The sequence below is a fragment of the Sphaeramia orbicularis genome, chromosome 12 (assembly GCF_902148855.1).
Source record: "Sphaeramia orbicularis chromosome 12, fSphaOr1.1, whole genome shotgun sequence".
In the NCBI taxonomy this organism is placed as follows: Eukaryota; Metazoa; Chordata; class Actinopteri; order Kurtiformes; family Apogonidae; genus Sphaeramia; species Sphaeramia orbicularis.
In genome coordinates, this window is record NC_043968.1 from 28,000,041 (window position 1) to 28,016,702 (window position 16,662).

General features: G+C 38.8%; 1 protein-coding gene and 1 non-coding gene across 6 annotated transcripts in view; one reads left to right on the forward strand and one right to left on the reverse strand.

Annotated features, from left to right (window-relative positions):
- The window catches only part of celsr1a (cadherin EGF LAG seven-pass G-type receptor 1a), a 134,253-nt gene that overhangs the window by 97,718 nt on the left and 19,873 nt on the right, over positions 1 to 16,662 (forward strand). For all 5 annotated transcript variants that reach the window (XM_030149358.1, XM_030149357.1, XM_030149360.1 and 2 more), the window contains 13 exons: positions 480 to 637; positions 3,831 to 3,994; positions 5,033 to 5,158; positions 9,124 to 9,290; positions 9,452 to 9,637; positions 9,739 to 9,852; positions 10,536 to 10,710; positions 10,806 to 10,947; positions 12,453 to 12,573; positions 12,690 to 12,873; positions 14,387 to 14,488; positions 15,317 to 15,411; positions 15,895 to 16,104. In XM_030149358.1, coding sequence (XP_030005218.1) covers positions 480 to 637; positions 3,831 to 3,994; positions 5,033 to 5,158; positions 9,124 to 9,290; positions 9,452 to 9,637; positions 9,739 to 9,852; positions 10,536 to 10,710; positions 10,806 to 10,947; positions 12,453 to 12,573; positions 12,690 to 12,873; positions 14,387 to 14,488; positions 15,317 to 15,411; positions 15,895 to 16,104 — 1,944 coding nt within the window. The remainder of the gene's footprint in view (positions 1 to 479; positions 638 to 3,830; positions 3,995 to 5,032; positions 5,159 to 9,123; positions 9,291 to 9,451; positions 9,638 to 9,738; positions 9,853 to 10,535; positions 10,711 to 10,805; positions 10,948 to 12,452; positions 12,574 to 12,689; positions 12,874 to 14,386; positions 14,489 to 15,316; positions 15,412 to 15,894; positions 16,105 to 16,662) is intronic.
- On the reverse strand, positions 11,784 to 11,894 carry trnal-caa (transfer RNA leucine (anticodon CAA)). Its single transcript has 2 exons — positions 11,857 to 11,894; positions 11,784 to 11,829 (listed from the first exon to the last, which is right to left on the reverse strand). It is a non-coding gene; the product is annotated as a tRNA-Leu (tRNA).

A 16,662-nucleotide genomic window follows, 5' to 3' on the forward strand; every position in this document is an offset into this window, starting at 1 on the left:
TGTACCTGCTTCCTGTTCCAATGCCATTATTGTTACCGAAAAGCTCCACAGGACTTCGGTCTCAGGTCTGATATTATAAAAACTAAAGCGGTTTTGTAGCCTGATTTTCTAAGCTGATCCACATTTTCTCAGATCCACATTTGTCGGCCAAAATCCTTGATGGAGGAATTAGCCTACTTTGTAATCATTAGGTGTGAGCTCAGGCACAAAGGGTTATTTGTCATCTTAAGCCAACAGAGGCCTGAGTATCGCTGCTCCAAGTTGGTTAAAGTCAGCTCTGCATTGTTTATGCACATCTAACACACACTGAATGAGTATCTAAGCTGCTGTCCTGGCTGAGTTTGTCAGACTGACTTAAATGAAAGCATGCATTCAGTCAGTTGCTGCAAAAAAATGTGTCTTTACATCCGTGATTGACTATGATCTCTTATAAGCTGACGAATAACTGGCTACATTTGTTATTTTGTTGTATTTTTCAGCCTAACATCGGGCGCCTGGGCATCCCACATGGACCGTCTGGAGAAAAGGTGGCTGTGGTTGCCGTGGACGACTGTGACATCTCTATGGCAATTAGATTTGGAAACAAAATTGGCAACTACTCCTGCGCCGCACAGGGCACCCAGACTGGACAGAAGAAGTATGTTGTCCGATTCATCCTTTTTTTTACTCCCTCGAGTCCACCCTACACGCACACACAAAAAAACACACACACACACATTATGATCCTGTGGTAGCAAGACTAATGGGCAAATATGTCGTACCTGAGGGGCTAGGTCAAATTGCCGTCATTGCACCAGATTACACAACTCTGGTTCTCCCATCTTCTCTTCCTTTCCTCCTAATCTCCTGGTTCATCCTCATGGTATTTCTGCTGCCACACAGCCAAAATCTCATTTCAGCACCGCTTAAACTGACTTAGTGGGTGTTTACCACAGACTAATTAATTTTTATTTTTGTACCATGAGAGGTTTTTTTTTTTTAATGACTCTTTTGGAAGCCTAGCAAGCTGAGACACATTTAGTATGCTGAGGGTGGGGACAGAGTGAGACAGCTTCAAAGCAGAGCTAATGAGGTTACATTCTTTTAAGAACTAGTTGTACAGGTCACAGAAGCTCAGAGGCATGTAGAAGATACTTTTAAAGGTGTATCCTCTTACTCTGTATACACATAGAATATACAATTATACCCATGTCGACTCAAATTAATGCAAAGGCCTTATGGTTAAGTTTGGGAAATGTCTTAACACGTTACACTTTGACTCTAATATGTGACAGGAAATTTTTTGCAGTGTCCAGTTCCTTTAATGCAAAAAAAAAAAAAACGAGGTAAAAAATAAATTCTACCAAAGCTCTTGAGTTATTCATTAAATCAAGTTTATTCGGTTTGTTAAGTATAAACCCGTCCATTCACCTTCCTCTGTTTTTTAGACTTAATTGTGTAATCAGTGCCATCAGGCTTGTGATACACCACCGTGCCTCTGTCAGAAGTCAGCTGGGATGCACTGGATAAGTGGGTATAGAAAGTGGATGAATAGATGGATTACTTTTGTCCCCTGGTAAATTCAGAGGCAGACAAATCATCGGTCAGACACGAAGAAATGAGATCTTTATCATATTGTAGAATGCATGAATTGGTTTCTCCTTTAGTGCTCTTAAAACTGTATTATCATTCACAGAATTAGGAATGTAAAGCAAAATGTCTTAACTAAACTCTGGTGGGATTATTAATAGTTCATTCATCTAAATTCCTGATCGATCATTAGACTTGTCAACAGTGATTTTGTTACTGGGAGAAAAATATCTGATGTTGACTAAATCAGGTACGCTGGTTCCAAATCTCAAGTCAGAATTTTTCCCAGTACATTAGGATTTTGAGTTATGTACACGTCATTATATAACCATTAGTGACATGTCACACCAGTCTTCATCAGAACTCAGATGGCTTTCAATACCTGAAACACAAATTTGGTGCAGTCCAAAGCAACACAAAACTGAAAGCAGGACTTTTCATCGGACCCCAGATTCATTCACATGTGCAAGTAATGCTGTGTTTTCCGGGATATAGTACCCCCGTGTTATGATCAGCTAGTTGAGGACTTGCTAACCCCCAGTTTGGGTGATGTAAGGGATGAACATGGTGAGGAAGTGTATCCAGATATTTCTGAAATGGAAACCACATACTTGCTGTTGGTTCCTGTGGGAAACTGTCACAACCTGCAAGAACAAGTGTATTTCTGAACTAAATAACAGTAACAGTTTTCCAGGCTTCTGTTTGGTTTGACTTCCTGATGAAGGTATGAAGCCGAAACGTGTGGAAGTGTTTTTTAAAGTCTACACATGACCATACCGTGGAAATAAAGGCATTTTAATGCTTAAAGAGAGTACCTTGGAGTTTTCATCCTGTTTGTTATCTACTTTATGAATCCCTTTTCCAAAGAGCACCTCAAACAAACTCTTTTTTTTTCAATCCGAGAAGCATTCCTTCACATGATTTTTTGGTATTTCTGAATTATTCTTAGTCAAACTGATGGGCTCTGCTATTTCGGTTTGTTCTTCATTGGGCTTGATCGTCATATCTATAACTAAATTTTAACCTTTTTTACTTATATAATAATTGTAAACTGTTTGGCTTATATTATCATTTTGACCTGTTTGGCTTGTATTATTTTAAGATTGTCCGTATATTATAAAAGGCACAGAATTGGAAAATTTGTGTTAATCTGTACAGACTCTAAATCCTGACATGCTGGAGAAATTAGAATTTCACATTTGGAAGTAGCATGCCTGATTCAGTCAAGTAGCAGACTATTTTTTTTTTTTTTTTCATAATCCAGTATTCTTTAACCCATTCCAGAGGCTGTGCTGCCGGCTGTATCTCTTACACTTTGTTGTCTCTCACTGCTTTCTTGCACCACCACTACTATATTTACTCAAAAATGCACACAGTTCATACGTTCAAGTTCGGATTTGCATTGCATTGCATCACATTAATTCTCAAAAATCCCTCTGGTGTTTGATGTTGAATGCTTAGGAGCTCAGAGTGTAAGCGGCTTCCTCCGTGACCTCCAATGTGCAGCCTGACTCGGTCATAGTGGTGCTGTTCTTGAACCTTGTGACAGCTTGGACACAATAACCTTATTTCACAAATGTCAGTCATGCTGAGGGTTGATGTGTTACCTCAGTCACCCCTTTCAGGATGAAGTCAGTGCGTTGAAGGTGATACAGAACCCCACTTTTCAGTCAACAGTCCATAAGATCAGGATCCTTAATAAAGTCTTTTTTCAGAATTATTTAATATTGTACATCAAACAACACTGGAAAAAATGCCCCTCTAAAAACAATTTAAAAAAAAAAATTAATATATAATATATATGAGTTTTTCTTTTTTTGTGTCTATTATTATTTTATGCCTCCTTGAATTTTCGTTTCTATATTATATTGTGCAAAGTAGTCACTTAGTAGTAATCAGGAAGCTTGTATCATTTCCATATTCGAAATAAGTCAATTACAAAAAAAAAAAAAAAAAAAAATACATGTGATTTTTGCTTGAATTAAGCAAAAAAATCTGCCAGTGGAACAAGTGAAAATTATCTTGGCAAGATTTCTTGAAATACAATTTTCAAGATCTGTTGTCTAAAAATAAGTTCTTATATCTCATGGAAAAGTTACTCTTTAGGTGATTATGTCTTATTTTAAGTGTGATGAGATATTTTGACTAGAAATGAGAAAAATACACTTGGTAAGATTTAGATTTTTTCCAGTGAAGGAACATTTTTTTTGCATTTCGAATGTTGTCCCTATTTAATTATTTTCTCACTGTGTCTTCTGCAGGTCCCTGGACTTGACAGGTCCACTGTTGCTTGGTGGGGTTCCCAACCTGCCTGAAGACTTCCCAGTCCGGAACAGAGACTTCGTAGGCTGCATGAGAAACCTCAGCATTGACAGTAAACCCATCGATATGGACAGTTACATCGCAAACAACGGCACCACAGCAGGTTGGACATGCAACACTTCTTACAGAGCTTTACATGTACATTGAGGCTAAATGCAGTTTTACAGTATCGAATAATCCTTTTTAGTTGTTTCAAATCGACAAAATTATGAGTCAACTTTTTTTTTTTAGAAAACTTATTCTGAATGCACTTACTGATCATTCAGACACTTTGTGCTTCTAAACATTTTTTTTTTTTTCAGTGTACAAGTTGAGTAACTGTACAAAATACTTTCAGAATTAAATTAGTGAAACTAATTTATTAACCCATAAAGTCCCAAAATATGCACCATCTACCTAAACCATCCACTGATCTAAACTGTTTAATACCTGGTGATCCATTAATCCTATTAATACATGTAAATAATTGGTGTAAAATACAGTTTGTCATCTTTTCTTGGTCGTCAGATATGACCCATTTGGACGTTCAGAGGCTCTGTAGTGTCTTTTTTTTCTTCATTTTTCTTTGTTTTTGATATAATTACCCTCTACTTTACTCTGAGCTTTTATGAACATCTACATGATCAGTAAATTAAATGTAAGAAAATTCTTGATTTTCACTGAAAAAACTGAAAATACAGAAGATAATATTACAATAAATGGTGATAAATCACTTAAGGATGGTTAAATATGGAAAAAATTCCTTTGGGAACTGCCACAAAAGTAACACTGGGTCCTTATGGGTTAAAGAAAAAAATGTAGTACTTTTTGGCTTCAGTTGTCATAATTTAGTATTAAGCCGGAATGTGAAGTCTTATGAGTCAATGAGAATGGGTATTAGCTAAAAAGAATGTTTTTCTTGGAGCTACCAGTTCTACGCTGTCTGCACATTAGAATACACCTTTCAGATTCCTTCTACTGTGAGATTTATAAATCTGTTATATAAAAATACAAATGGTTTATTATATGTTTTAGAAACATTAGCCTACAAGCACTTTTGTTATCTCCAATGGTACGATTTTGTCAGTGCTGTCAGTTTCTGTTGTATCTAAAAGAATTAAAAACACTTAAATATTCACTTCCTTATGGATTCCATGTTTAGGTTGTCCAGCAAAGAAAAACTTCTGCTCAAACGATGTGTGTCAGAACGGAGGTGTTTGCAGTAGCAGGTGGAACACCTACAGCTGTGACTGTCCAACAGGATATGGAGGCAAAAACTGTGAACAAGGTAAAAAAAAAAAAATAACAAAACTGTATGTGTCAGGATGAAATGTGTGTTTTTTAAAGGAAGAGAGGAGCCGTGTGCAAGTATTTAAGAAGATTTACATTTCTGAGGATTATTTGTGAGATTCAGAACGTGTGTGAGTTTGCCTTCACACATACACTGCAAAAATCCAAATCTTACCAAGTGTATTTTTCTCATTTCTAGCCCAAATATCTCATCACACTTAAAATAAGACAATCACTTAAAGAGTAACTTTTCAGTGAGATATAAGAACTTATTTTTAGACAATAGATCTGGAAAATCTTATTTCAAGAAATCTTACCAAGATAATTTTCACTTGTTCCATTGGGAGATTTTTTTTGCCTAATTCAAGATTTTTATTTTATTTTATTTTATTTTTTTATATTAGTGATAGTTAACAAGACAATGTGGACAGAAAAACAACAACAACACATAAACAAAGGGAAACTCAAACAAATAAACAAACAAACAAACCAAAAACAACAACAATGACAGAGTATTGACAAACAACAACAACGTCATATAACAAAGAAAAAGATCATAAATGTAAATAGCAACTAAACCATATAGCTTGGTTAGGGGTGATAGGGAAAAGGGGAAGAGGGGGGTGTAAATGAAAGTAAGAAAGAGAGAGGGGGGAGTGAGGGGGAAAATAATAATTGTTGTAATAATACAAAAATATTTAATAATACCAGTAGCCTAATTTGCTAGAATTATTGTGGCAGCGGTAGCGGCGGAGGCAGTCACAATACTACTAGTTAAATAATTTAATATTTGTAACAATGTATTTGTATCAGTTACTATCTGTTTTGAGTTTATATGAATCAATTTAAATTAATATGGCTATGGGAGGGTGGGTGGGTGGAGCCCAGCACACAGGGCCCAAAGAGGGGAGGACACCATCAACCCCACACACAACCCCCAGCAGCACAACCACAGCCCAAGATCAAGATTTTTATGCTTAATTTAAGCATCAAAAAAAGTGAAAATGATCTTGTTAAGATTTCTTGAAATAAGATTTTCAGGATCTATTGTCTAAAAATAAGTTCTTATATCTCACTGAAAAGTTACTCTTTAGGTGATTATGTCTTATTTTAAGTGTGATGAGATATTTGGACTAGAAATGAGAAAAATACTCTTGGTAAGATTTAGATTTTTGTGGTGTATTCACGCTTGCTGTGTTTGCATTCTCACTCTTAGTTATGGTCAACTGAGCGTGTATCTGCCTGCTGCCTTGAATGTATACCCGTGTGTTTACAGTAAAGTGTCTGTGTGTCTCGATGGCTTTCAGGAAATAGAGTGTGTGGGGGAGATCAAATGGGATAAGGAACACTTCCCCTGATTCAGTCTGACTCATGCAGAGTCACAATGGAAAGTCACGGTGAAGCGGCTGTTTGTTACTTCACACACACAGAACATAGCCTCAGGTTTTAGCTTTTAGGACAAAGACCAAACACTGAGTCATTTATCAAACCCCAAACTCAGCGAATGAAATAAAAGAGACAGCGCTGTCACTCCTGTAACTGTTCCATCCATCACACCTTATGCCACTGTGCTGCAGGTGTACAAGTATATATGGTTTCTACAGATAATCCGTAGGGCTAGAAAGGTTTGTGCGAGTTTCTTCTGCGCTTGTCATCACTGCTGTTGTTTACACTCAAACTAAACAGAAATCTCAGGTTCCTCTGTCGTAAGAGGAGAACTTTGATTTCCTCCTCCAGGGCGCCTTTCCAAACAATGTGTGAAGGTGTAGAAACCTCTCCTTGCCCTCTCGTCTATGAGGTAGCCGCCCAGTCAGTGCCAGGCCCCAGATCCAGTATCTGAACTGGTCCAGGATCAGAGCACATTGTGGAAGAGGTCTTGGCTGCTGTGATTCTTGTTGACACATTTGGTTTGGGGCTTATACACCTTGCTGCAATATGAGTAACAGGAGGTTTGTTATCATGTTTTAAAGGCAGCCAAAATCACTGAGATGGGCAGACATGAAAAAGTATGTCGGTTTTTTTTTTTTTTTTAATTTTGTCAGATCAAATTCCGATCGAATGTTGTAATCATTATTGAGACAAGAAACAACTACAACAATGTAAATCAGAGTAGAGTCATAAATGTAAGTAACTAGAGTTTTCTGGCTGGTATCAGACAAGTGGGTTTAAGTGTTTACAGTCAACATATAAGGTTGATAAATTTGACTTTAAAGCTTCTAAAACCTCTGATGAGTCACACTCTCACCAGCAGACATCTTGTGTTTCTTTTGTCTGGAGTTAAGCCTTGTTGATTCCCTCTTTTTTTTTAACTTTATGGAAGACTAAGCTTAAACAAAGTAGTTAGACTAAAACCGCTGTACCTTCCACCAGAAACAAATATGTGCTTTGTCTGATAATTACAGTGTGTGAGCATGTATTTGTGAATGCTTCAGCTGAAATACATGCCCCAAGGACCTGGGAACATACAGGGCTTATTCCATAGATTATACAGAAGGAAATACTAACTGTATGCTGTGCTGAAAGATCGACCCTCGCAGTTTGTGTGTATGGGTGGATGTTTTCGTACGTGTGCTTCTTGATCATTGTCTAACCATCGACAGGAGCTTATACAGCGTGTGTCTAAAATGTGGGTGTTTACATTGTGGTAATCCTTTTAGCGGTAATTATATCAGATAATATGTCCGTAAAGAAAATCCCACTCACACACTGGAAATATATGAGACATGGAAATAATATGCGGTTTCTGTGTTGCAAAATTAGTATCAAGTCCATATTTTCCCATAAATCCTCTTGCTTATACATTAAAAAGATGGAGTTAATTGCCAGGATTTGGATACAGAAGGGGTTTTACATCAAATCCTACAGAAAGTGATGACTACAGAACAATATGATTCCGTAGTGGTACATCCACTGTTGGCGCTTATATTTAGTATGTCCACTGTTAATACCTGTGTTTGTTGTAGTAGTATTAACTGTCATGGGCATTTGTTCTTGTTGCTGGTGGTTGTGCCAGCATCAGCTGATCTACTTTTTGATAGTTCTGGTTCAGCGACACGGTGGTACAGTGGATAGCACTCGTGCCTCACACAAGTGCCTGGGTTCGATTCCAACACCAGTCGATGGGGGTGGGACCTTCGTGTGTGGAGTTTGCATGTTCTCCCCGTGTCTGCGTGGGTTCTCTCTGGGTACTCCGGCTTCCTCCCTCCATCCAAAGACATGCACTGATATAATTAATAGGTTAATCTAAATTGCCCATAGGTGGGAATGTGAGAGTGATTGTTTGCCTGTGATGAACTGGTGACATGTCCATGGTGTACCCCGCCTTCACCCATAAGTAGATGAGATAGGCTCCAGCGACCCCTGTGACCCTAAAAAAGTGGGTTCAGAAAATGAATGAATGGTTTAGTTATCTGTACATCAACTGCATCCATGTGTCTCCCCCTATGTCCTCCCTTCTCCCCCTCTTCCCCAGTCTCTCTCTCTCTCTCTTCCCTTACCCTCTCTCTTTAACCCCAACTGGTCAAAGCAGACGTCCATCCTCCAGGAGTCAGGGTCTGCTCCAGGTTTCTGTCTGTTAAAAGGAAGTTTTTCCTTCCACTGTCACCAGCCAAAAGTGTTTGCTCCTGGAGGATTCTGTTTGGTTTCTGTAAATTGGTTTGAGTGTCTGGTTCCAACGGGCTCCATATGTAAAGTGTCATGAGATGACTTTTGTTATGATTTGGCACTATATAAATAAAATTTGATTTGATTTGATGTAGAAGGGATATGACAACAGTGCTCTTACATACAGCATCTTTGAGTACTTAGAAAAGCGCTATATAAAATTGATGTATTATTATTATTATTATTATTATTATTATTATTATTATTATTATTATTATTATTATTATTATTATTATTATTATTATACAGTATCACAAATACATCTCACACCACCTTTCTGACCTTCTTGTTCCTCTCCAGTGATGCCGGCACCTCAGTTCTTTGACGGCCAGGCTCTGGTGTCCTGGACTGAACCGGATATTACCATCGCTGTCCCATGGTACATTGGCCTCATGTTCCGCACCAGACAGGCCACCGGGACCCTGATGCAGGCCAGTGCTGGACCTTCCTCCACCATCGGCCTCATGGTGAGATCCACTGTGGACATAGGATGACTCATAGTTGCAGTTATTAGTATTGATAAGAGAATGCTTCATTTATGTCACATCGGCATCCAACCTTACTGTGATACTTTAAAAGGAATAGTAATAGATTTTGTCATCATATTTCCATCTCTCCCAATGCCCAGGTGAGTGAACAACAGGTCCGTATGGAGGTGTCACTGAGACAGCGGCTGGTGGCGTCACTGAGCTTTTCACAGGTTCGGGTCAACGACGGAGAGTGGCATCACATGCTAGTAGAACTGAGGAGCATTAAAGATGGCAAGGACATCAAATACATGGCCACTGTGTCCCTGGACTATGACATGTATAAGGTACAGGGCAAATGATCACAGAATGATAAAGATGTAAGCAAAGACTCAGATGGAGATGGTAGGAGATTTAATTTCACATTATCTTTTTTTGTTTTACACAGAAATCAGTGGAGATTGGTAACGACCTTCCAGGGTTGAAGCTGCAGGCTCTCCATATTGGCGGTTTGCCCGGGGAGGGTAACCATGTCATCAAAGGTTTTGTGGGCTGCATACAGGTCAGTGTGATGGCATTTAACTTGCACCTATTACAGGGTTTCTGCAGGTATCAGTAAATCTAATTTAATGCTTTTTAATGCCACTTTAAACAAATTCAATGCCCATGTCCAACTGCAGATACAGTTTTATATATAGTTTTATGACAGTTTACCATCCACAGGCTTTAACCAGGTTCTGAATAGTTCCTCCTCCAATCACTTCTGCTGAAACTTGCATTTTCCCATTTTTCTGACATTTGCTAATATTCCCTCCGCTCTTTCACCACAGCAAGAACACGCTCACAGCACGTTGCATTTCAAGCATCCGGTGTTGTGACTTTGTGTGTCGGCCATAAACAATAGCCAAATAAAGGGTTCCACCTGTCAATCTTCACAATATACTTACGATCAAAATTATTAAATGTTTATATAATCAAAATAAATTGTGAATAATAATGCTTTTTTCCCATCAAATGTGTTTAATTTTTTTTAATGCTTTTGGACATGGAATTTGATGCTTTTTAATGCCATTTAAGGCTTTATTTTCACAAAATCTATTTAATGACTCTTAATGCTTTTAATGACCTGCACAAACCCTGTGTTAAGATTATATCTGACTGATATTGGTTTTGGCTTGTGCACCCACTGATATGAATATCAAATTCACAAAATTAATATTTTCATCAATGTTTGGTCTTCATCAGGGTGTGCGTATGGGTGAAACTTCCAACAATGTTGCCAACGTGAACATGGCCCAGGGCCTGAAGATTCGTGTGGAGGATGGCTGCGACATTGCTGACCCCTGTGACTCTAACATCTGCCCAGAGAACAGTCACTGCAGCGACGACTGGAGCACGCACTCCTGTGTCTGTGACCCAGGTAAGAATTGCTCACATAAACACCAACACACAAATTAGATACGTCTCACTGTGGTTTTGGTTCACTTCTCACCTCTCTGCTTCTCTGTCCTGCAGGTTATTTTGGCAGAGAGTGTGTGGATGCTTGTAAACTCAACCCCTGTGAGCACGTTTCCACCTGTGTTCGCAAACCAAGCTCCTCCCACGGCTACACCTGTGAATGTGGACAGAACTACTACGGCCAGTACTGTGAAAACATGTACGACCCCTTATTTTGTGTTCTATTATTCCCTTCAATATATTCAAAGATATTCTAACCTGATGTTAAAAATACATCAGACTATGAATGGACTTTGCTTCCAACTGAGGTAAAGCATGCTAATCTCCATTGGTTTTGGCTTGTGCACCCACTGTAATGTTGCTAATATTGTAAAGCACTCAGTTTATTAGTCAGTACGGTTTGTGTTTGCTGGTGAGGAAGATAAAGCACTAAGATTTAACAAAGAACACCTGAATTGATAATTATTATGTTAAATTAAGATAAAACTAGCGTGTTCCAGATGTAATAGATAAACTTACCGCTGATACAGTTCATTCCTTTCTTTTCTTGGAAAATTTAACTGGCATTTTCAGTTGAATAACGTCTCAGCTGAGATGTCTGTTTCTGCACATGAAATTTGACACCAAAATTACTAATATCTTATAAAATATTGGTCCTATCAACTTGTCGTTTGCGCTAGTCTGTTCCTTGACCACAAATACATAAGTATGCCAAACTGCAGCAGTCAGCTCTTTCCGGATTTTGTGTGATGCCTGAGACACACACAGAGTCCACTTACCTTTTATGATATAGGATTCACAGAATAGGATCAGAATGATAATACTTTATTAATCCCAGGGGATATTGTTTTGTGTTACTTTTGCTCCAACTATAATAAAAAGTAGCAGGAAAGAAATTCTCAATACTACACAACAGAAAATTTTATATATACCAAATATACAACGTACAATATGTTTTAGACGAATATTATCAATATGACAAGTAAGAGAACATACATAAATAAGTGTGCAGAAATATTGTTTTGTGTAAAGCCTTGTCAGGAGTGGGATTTGAACCCACGCCTCCATTTGGAGACCAGAAATCTCTTTGCTGAGGAAGGAGCTGATCCTTGAGTCTGGCGCCTTAGACCACTCGGCCATCCTGACAACTAAGAATTAAATGCCATGTACCTGAGCAGTCAGTATCGTCTCAGATCACACGTGAATTAGCAGGCCCTAAAAGAAAACCACTCATTTTCCCTTGACCCTTGACCCCTATGACACGCATCACTTCCTGCCTGCAGCAGGATGTGGGATTCCCCCTCCACGCCTGACTGAACCACCATAGGTGTTTAGTCTCTCCTGCCCTCATACTGCTGTTTCTTGTCCCCTATCAGATCACATCGCAGTGCCAGAGATCACTTCTTCTGTGGAGAAAGAAACTCTGTGTGTGTTTGGATGAATGAGTCACAGTTGATTTACTGATTTGAAAGTGTGGAGGAAGTTTATTCTAGATTTAGGGTGGTGAAAAGCGTTTAGTCAGAGATAACCTTAGAAGATAGTCAGCTATCAGATGTAGCCCTGCTGATACAGAGATGTCAAAACCTGATCAACCATCGCTGCGACACCTGAATTATACTGTAGGACAACAGGTGCACTAAAGGCTGAATATAAATGTTTTCCAAAGAGCATTTGTTCTGAATGTTTCTTTGTTTTTGATGCCAGAGTGAAGAAGCCGTGCCCTGATGGATGGTGGGGGAATCCCATGTGTGGACCCTGTAATTGTGATACCAGCAGAGGATTTTATAAAGACTGCAATAAGACCACAGGAGAATGTCGCTGCAAGGTAATAAATATGCAAAAATACCATTCTTATTTAGTTTATTGACCAAATTATGTACATTTCCTTCTGTATGTCTTTTGATATAGCCACTGATTTGAGTTTTTCTCCTCTTTCTGCAGGAAAACCACTACCGTCCAGAGGGTGAGGACAGATGTTACCCCTGCGAATGTTTCCATGTTGGCTCAGAGTCACGGACCTGTGACCTAGTCACCGGGCAGTGCCCGTGTAAAGGAGGGGTCATAGGTCGTCAGTGTAACCGCTGTGATAACCCTTTTGCTGAAGTCACGTCCACTGGATGTGAAGGTATGTCAGTTCTTACATATCCTCTTGAGATTCAGTAATGCATTTTTGTCTTCTGTAGGGGATAAGAGTTTCACAGCTTTTTCTTAAAAAAAAAACCCAAAGCCAAAAAAAAGACACTTTCTCCTGCAAAGGGCATTTCATAAATAAATAGTTATATCTGAAAAAAGCTGTTGCATTCTGCTGTTTCCAATCAAGACAGTTATGTAATGAAAAAAGGCCAGAACGTTTACTTTCCTGGGTCTCAGGAAGATATAATCATACTGTATATTTTGCAATGCATTGCACTGACATTTCTATTTGTTTTTCTGTCTTCTCTGTGCAAGTGACACACTGGACATTCACAACGAGATAGAAATCACCTAGTGTCATTAGTGTAAAACCAAGTTTATATATGTACTTCATGGATGGGACATGGATGATGTGTCTAACAAAAGCGTGATGTTCGGTTTTTGGGGTTTTTTTTCTAAATGAATTAAAGACTTCATGAAAGATATTCATGACATGACAGTGTCAGTGCAGTAATGAAAAACTCATTAGAAAAGTTTGTTGTATTATTCCTGTAAATGTTCTGCATCACAAAGTGGGGCGGATGAATTAACAAAGTGTCAAAAGGAGACAAATAGTGTCGCTCACATCTGCTGGTGCTGCAGTTGAGCTAACTCTGGGTCTTTGTCGCCATCCAGTCATGCAGAAGAGGCAAGTCTGGCTACAGAGCTAGCTTGGCAGTGAGACTGCAACCACACAATACAGTATGAATGAATAGAAGACAAAAACGACAAAGTCCCCAAGTCAAAATGAATGTCAGTGTGCTTACTCTTTGACCCAATATGAAGCTTCTCAGAGGCTCAAGACGTGGTCAGACTTTTAATGGATGAAAACAGTGTGTGTTACAGTATGAGAACTGTTGTTAGGGCCCTAAATCTTTTGGATTAAGGACATTTGTAACACTGATATTTGCAAATCAGTCAGTCACAAAGAAGAGCATTGGTGCCACTGGGAGAAAGACAACACAATGCTGCATGAAATAGAGGAAAATCTAAGCAGGCAGTGAAGTAAATGATGGAGGAGGGTGGGGAAGAGACAAGGAGGGTGAGGCAGTGTTTAGCAGGTCACTGAGATGTGACCATCCATGACAGACCTCATACCAATCTGTCAGCAGTACACCAAACACACAAAACACAATGGCATGTCTGTGGTTAGTGTCACTGCCTCCTTTAATTTGAGTTTAATAGAAATCATTGACAAAGGAGAAAGTACGATCTGAACGACGCTAGAGAGAAAATAGTGTGTCATATAGACTGAAAACTGTTGATTCGGTCAAACGTGAATTTTATAATGTCTTAGCACATAAAAAGTGCATAAGGATTAAAACGCTGAGACTCCAGTTCTTGTAATATGTAACTGTGCAAGTATGAAGAGTTGCAGACAAGCCAAGAAGTGTGCAGGTCCCAACGTGGAGATTTATTAACCCAGACATGCTCAAACGAACTTAACGCATCTGTCCTCTCCACAGTGGTGTATGAAGGCTGTCCCAAAGCGTTTGATGCTGGCATCTGGTGGCCGAAAACCAAGTTTGGACGCCCTGCTGCCATGGACTGTCCCAAAGGATCCATCGGTGAGTATCACATGACTTTTCGGATATGACATTATTATCAATCTGTGGGCGTGGCCAAAACAATGTGCAGTCTAAGAGTTTTAGTCCATTGATGTTAAAGGTCAGTACTGAGGTCAAGGTTGTATTTCAAGGTTAAAATATTCAGTATTTGGATTAAGCTGCATCGATGCCAGTGTTTTTAAATCTCTTAGTCAACATATAAACACAGTCTCTCTTTAGCATTCCCCTCCACTGTTCCAATGGTGTGTGTGAGAGAGAAAGAAACAGTAGAGGTAAACTAAAGACTGGAGTTGACCAACCCTTTCCCAGAAATCCGTCACTTTCCTGGTTACCCCGTTGTAACTGCTGTCACCATGACAACCCTTTCATTGTATCCCCAGACCCGTTAATGAATTTATTTGTGAACACTGCTTAGACTGGCAAACCTTCCATCGTAACAATACCATTAGAACGAACGTTGAATTTGGATTAAGTCTGTCCTAATCTGATAAAGAGGAGTTCACTGCCTTTCACTGAACACATGATTTTAATATTAATTTAAAACCACTGCTGTTTTCCTAATGTTCAGTGGAATTGTATTAACAGCTTTTCTGCATGAAATAAATAGATACTGTGTAAATCGGATTACATACCTACATTAACGGCTGAAAATAACACACAGGAAATATTATGATGCTAAATGTTTTTCCACATGCCAGTTTATATTATATTTTAAAGTGACTCTATATTACACTGACACAGCTTGTTTGTTTATTTCGAATATAACATTAAAAGATTAAGGCTGAACTCAACTATACAACTTTTTTGTTTTCCTTTATTTCTTTCCAGGCACTGCCATCCGACACTGTAGTGATGAAAAGGGCTGGTTGTCCCCGGAGCTCTTCAACTGTACCACTGTGACTTTTGCTCATCTTAAGAAAATGGTAAGTAGTCTGAAAAATAAATCACTAAAAATGTGTTGTTTTTAGTTAAAATGTTGGAAACTTTTTCTTAGGATTTATTTAATTTTAAGTGTGGTGGTGGTATGAAGCCTTTTCAATGGTACATAAGTAAAAATCAAGGCACATTAGTTTTCTAAAAGGGATAGAATATTTTTTTCACAATTGTAAAGTTTTAAGACTCTATTTGTATTTTTTATGGTTTCCTGTGGTTTTTGAATGGGTTCCTGTTAATAATAATTACTTGTACTTGTAGGACTATAAGCACGTTTTCAGCGAAGTGTAATTTGATAGAGTTTGTGGTATATAAGTACTGAATTGCACCAATTGTGTTTGAACCTGAACATAATACTTCAGGCTTGAACTTCTCAAAGTCTTACTAATCCCAGGTTTGACCAGTTTCTGTTCTGTTACATCGCGCCTGCTCAGTTTTCTCTTGCCTTGACCTGCTCTTTCTTGTTCTTGCAGAATGAGGATCTGCGTCGTAACTCATCGAGGATGGACACCGAGCGCTCCAAGACCATTGTGCGTATGCTTCACAGCGCCACCAACAACACCCAGAAATACTATGGCAACGATGTGAAGACAGCCGCCCAGCTACTGAATCGCGTGCTGCAATATGAGAGCCAGCAGGCCGGGTTTGACCTCACCGCCACCAGGGACGCAGAGTTTAACGAGGTACGACAGAAAACCACCAGGACAAATGGATCTTTAACTTACTCATTAACATCACCACCATTTTTCTTGGTAGTTCTTCTCAGTTCAACTGGGCTGGTTTAGCTAAACCACCGAGAAGAACTACCAAGAAGAATGATGACCTGGGCAAATGAGAACCCACACCAGTGTTTTTCAACCTTGGGGTCGGGACCCCACGTGGGGGCACCTGGAATTCAAATAGGGTCACCTGAAATTTCTAGTTTTTGATTAAAAAAAAAAAAAAAAACAACAACAAAAACCCTTACTAATAGAAAATATATGTTGAGTTGACAGAGACAATCACAATACATAAAGACATGACAAACTGTGAGTCTGAAACTGAAGCACTGTGGTACTGTTTATCTTTAAATGTTCATTGTGGTCAGTTTCAGATGCTGCAGCTCTTTCATAGCTCATAGTTTGAGTTATTGTTTGTTCAGTATTAATTGTCAGCCTTGTAAATCCAAGCTGGACTGACTGTACATATCCTGACCAAGGAAAATCAAATCCTCACTTTGTGCAGTAATCTACACCTGGCTT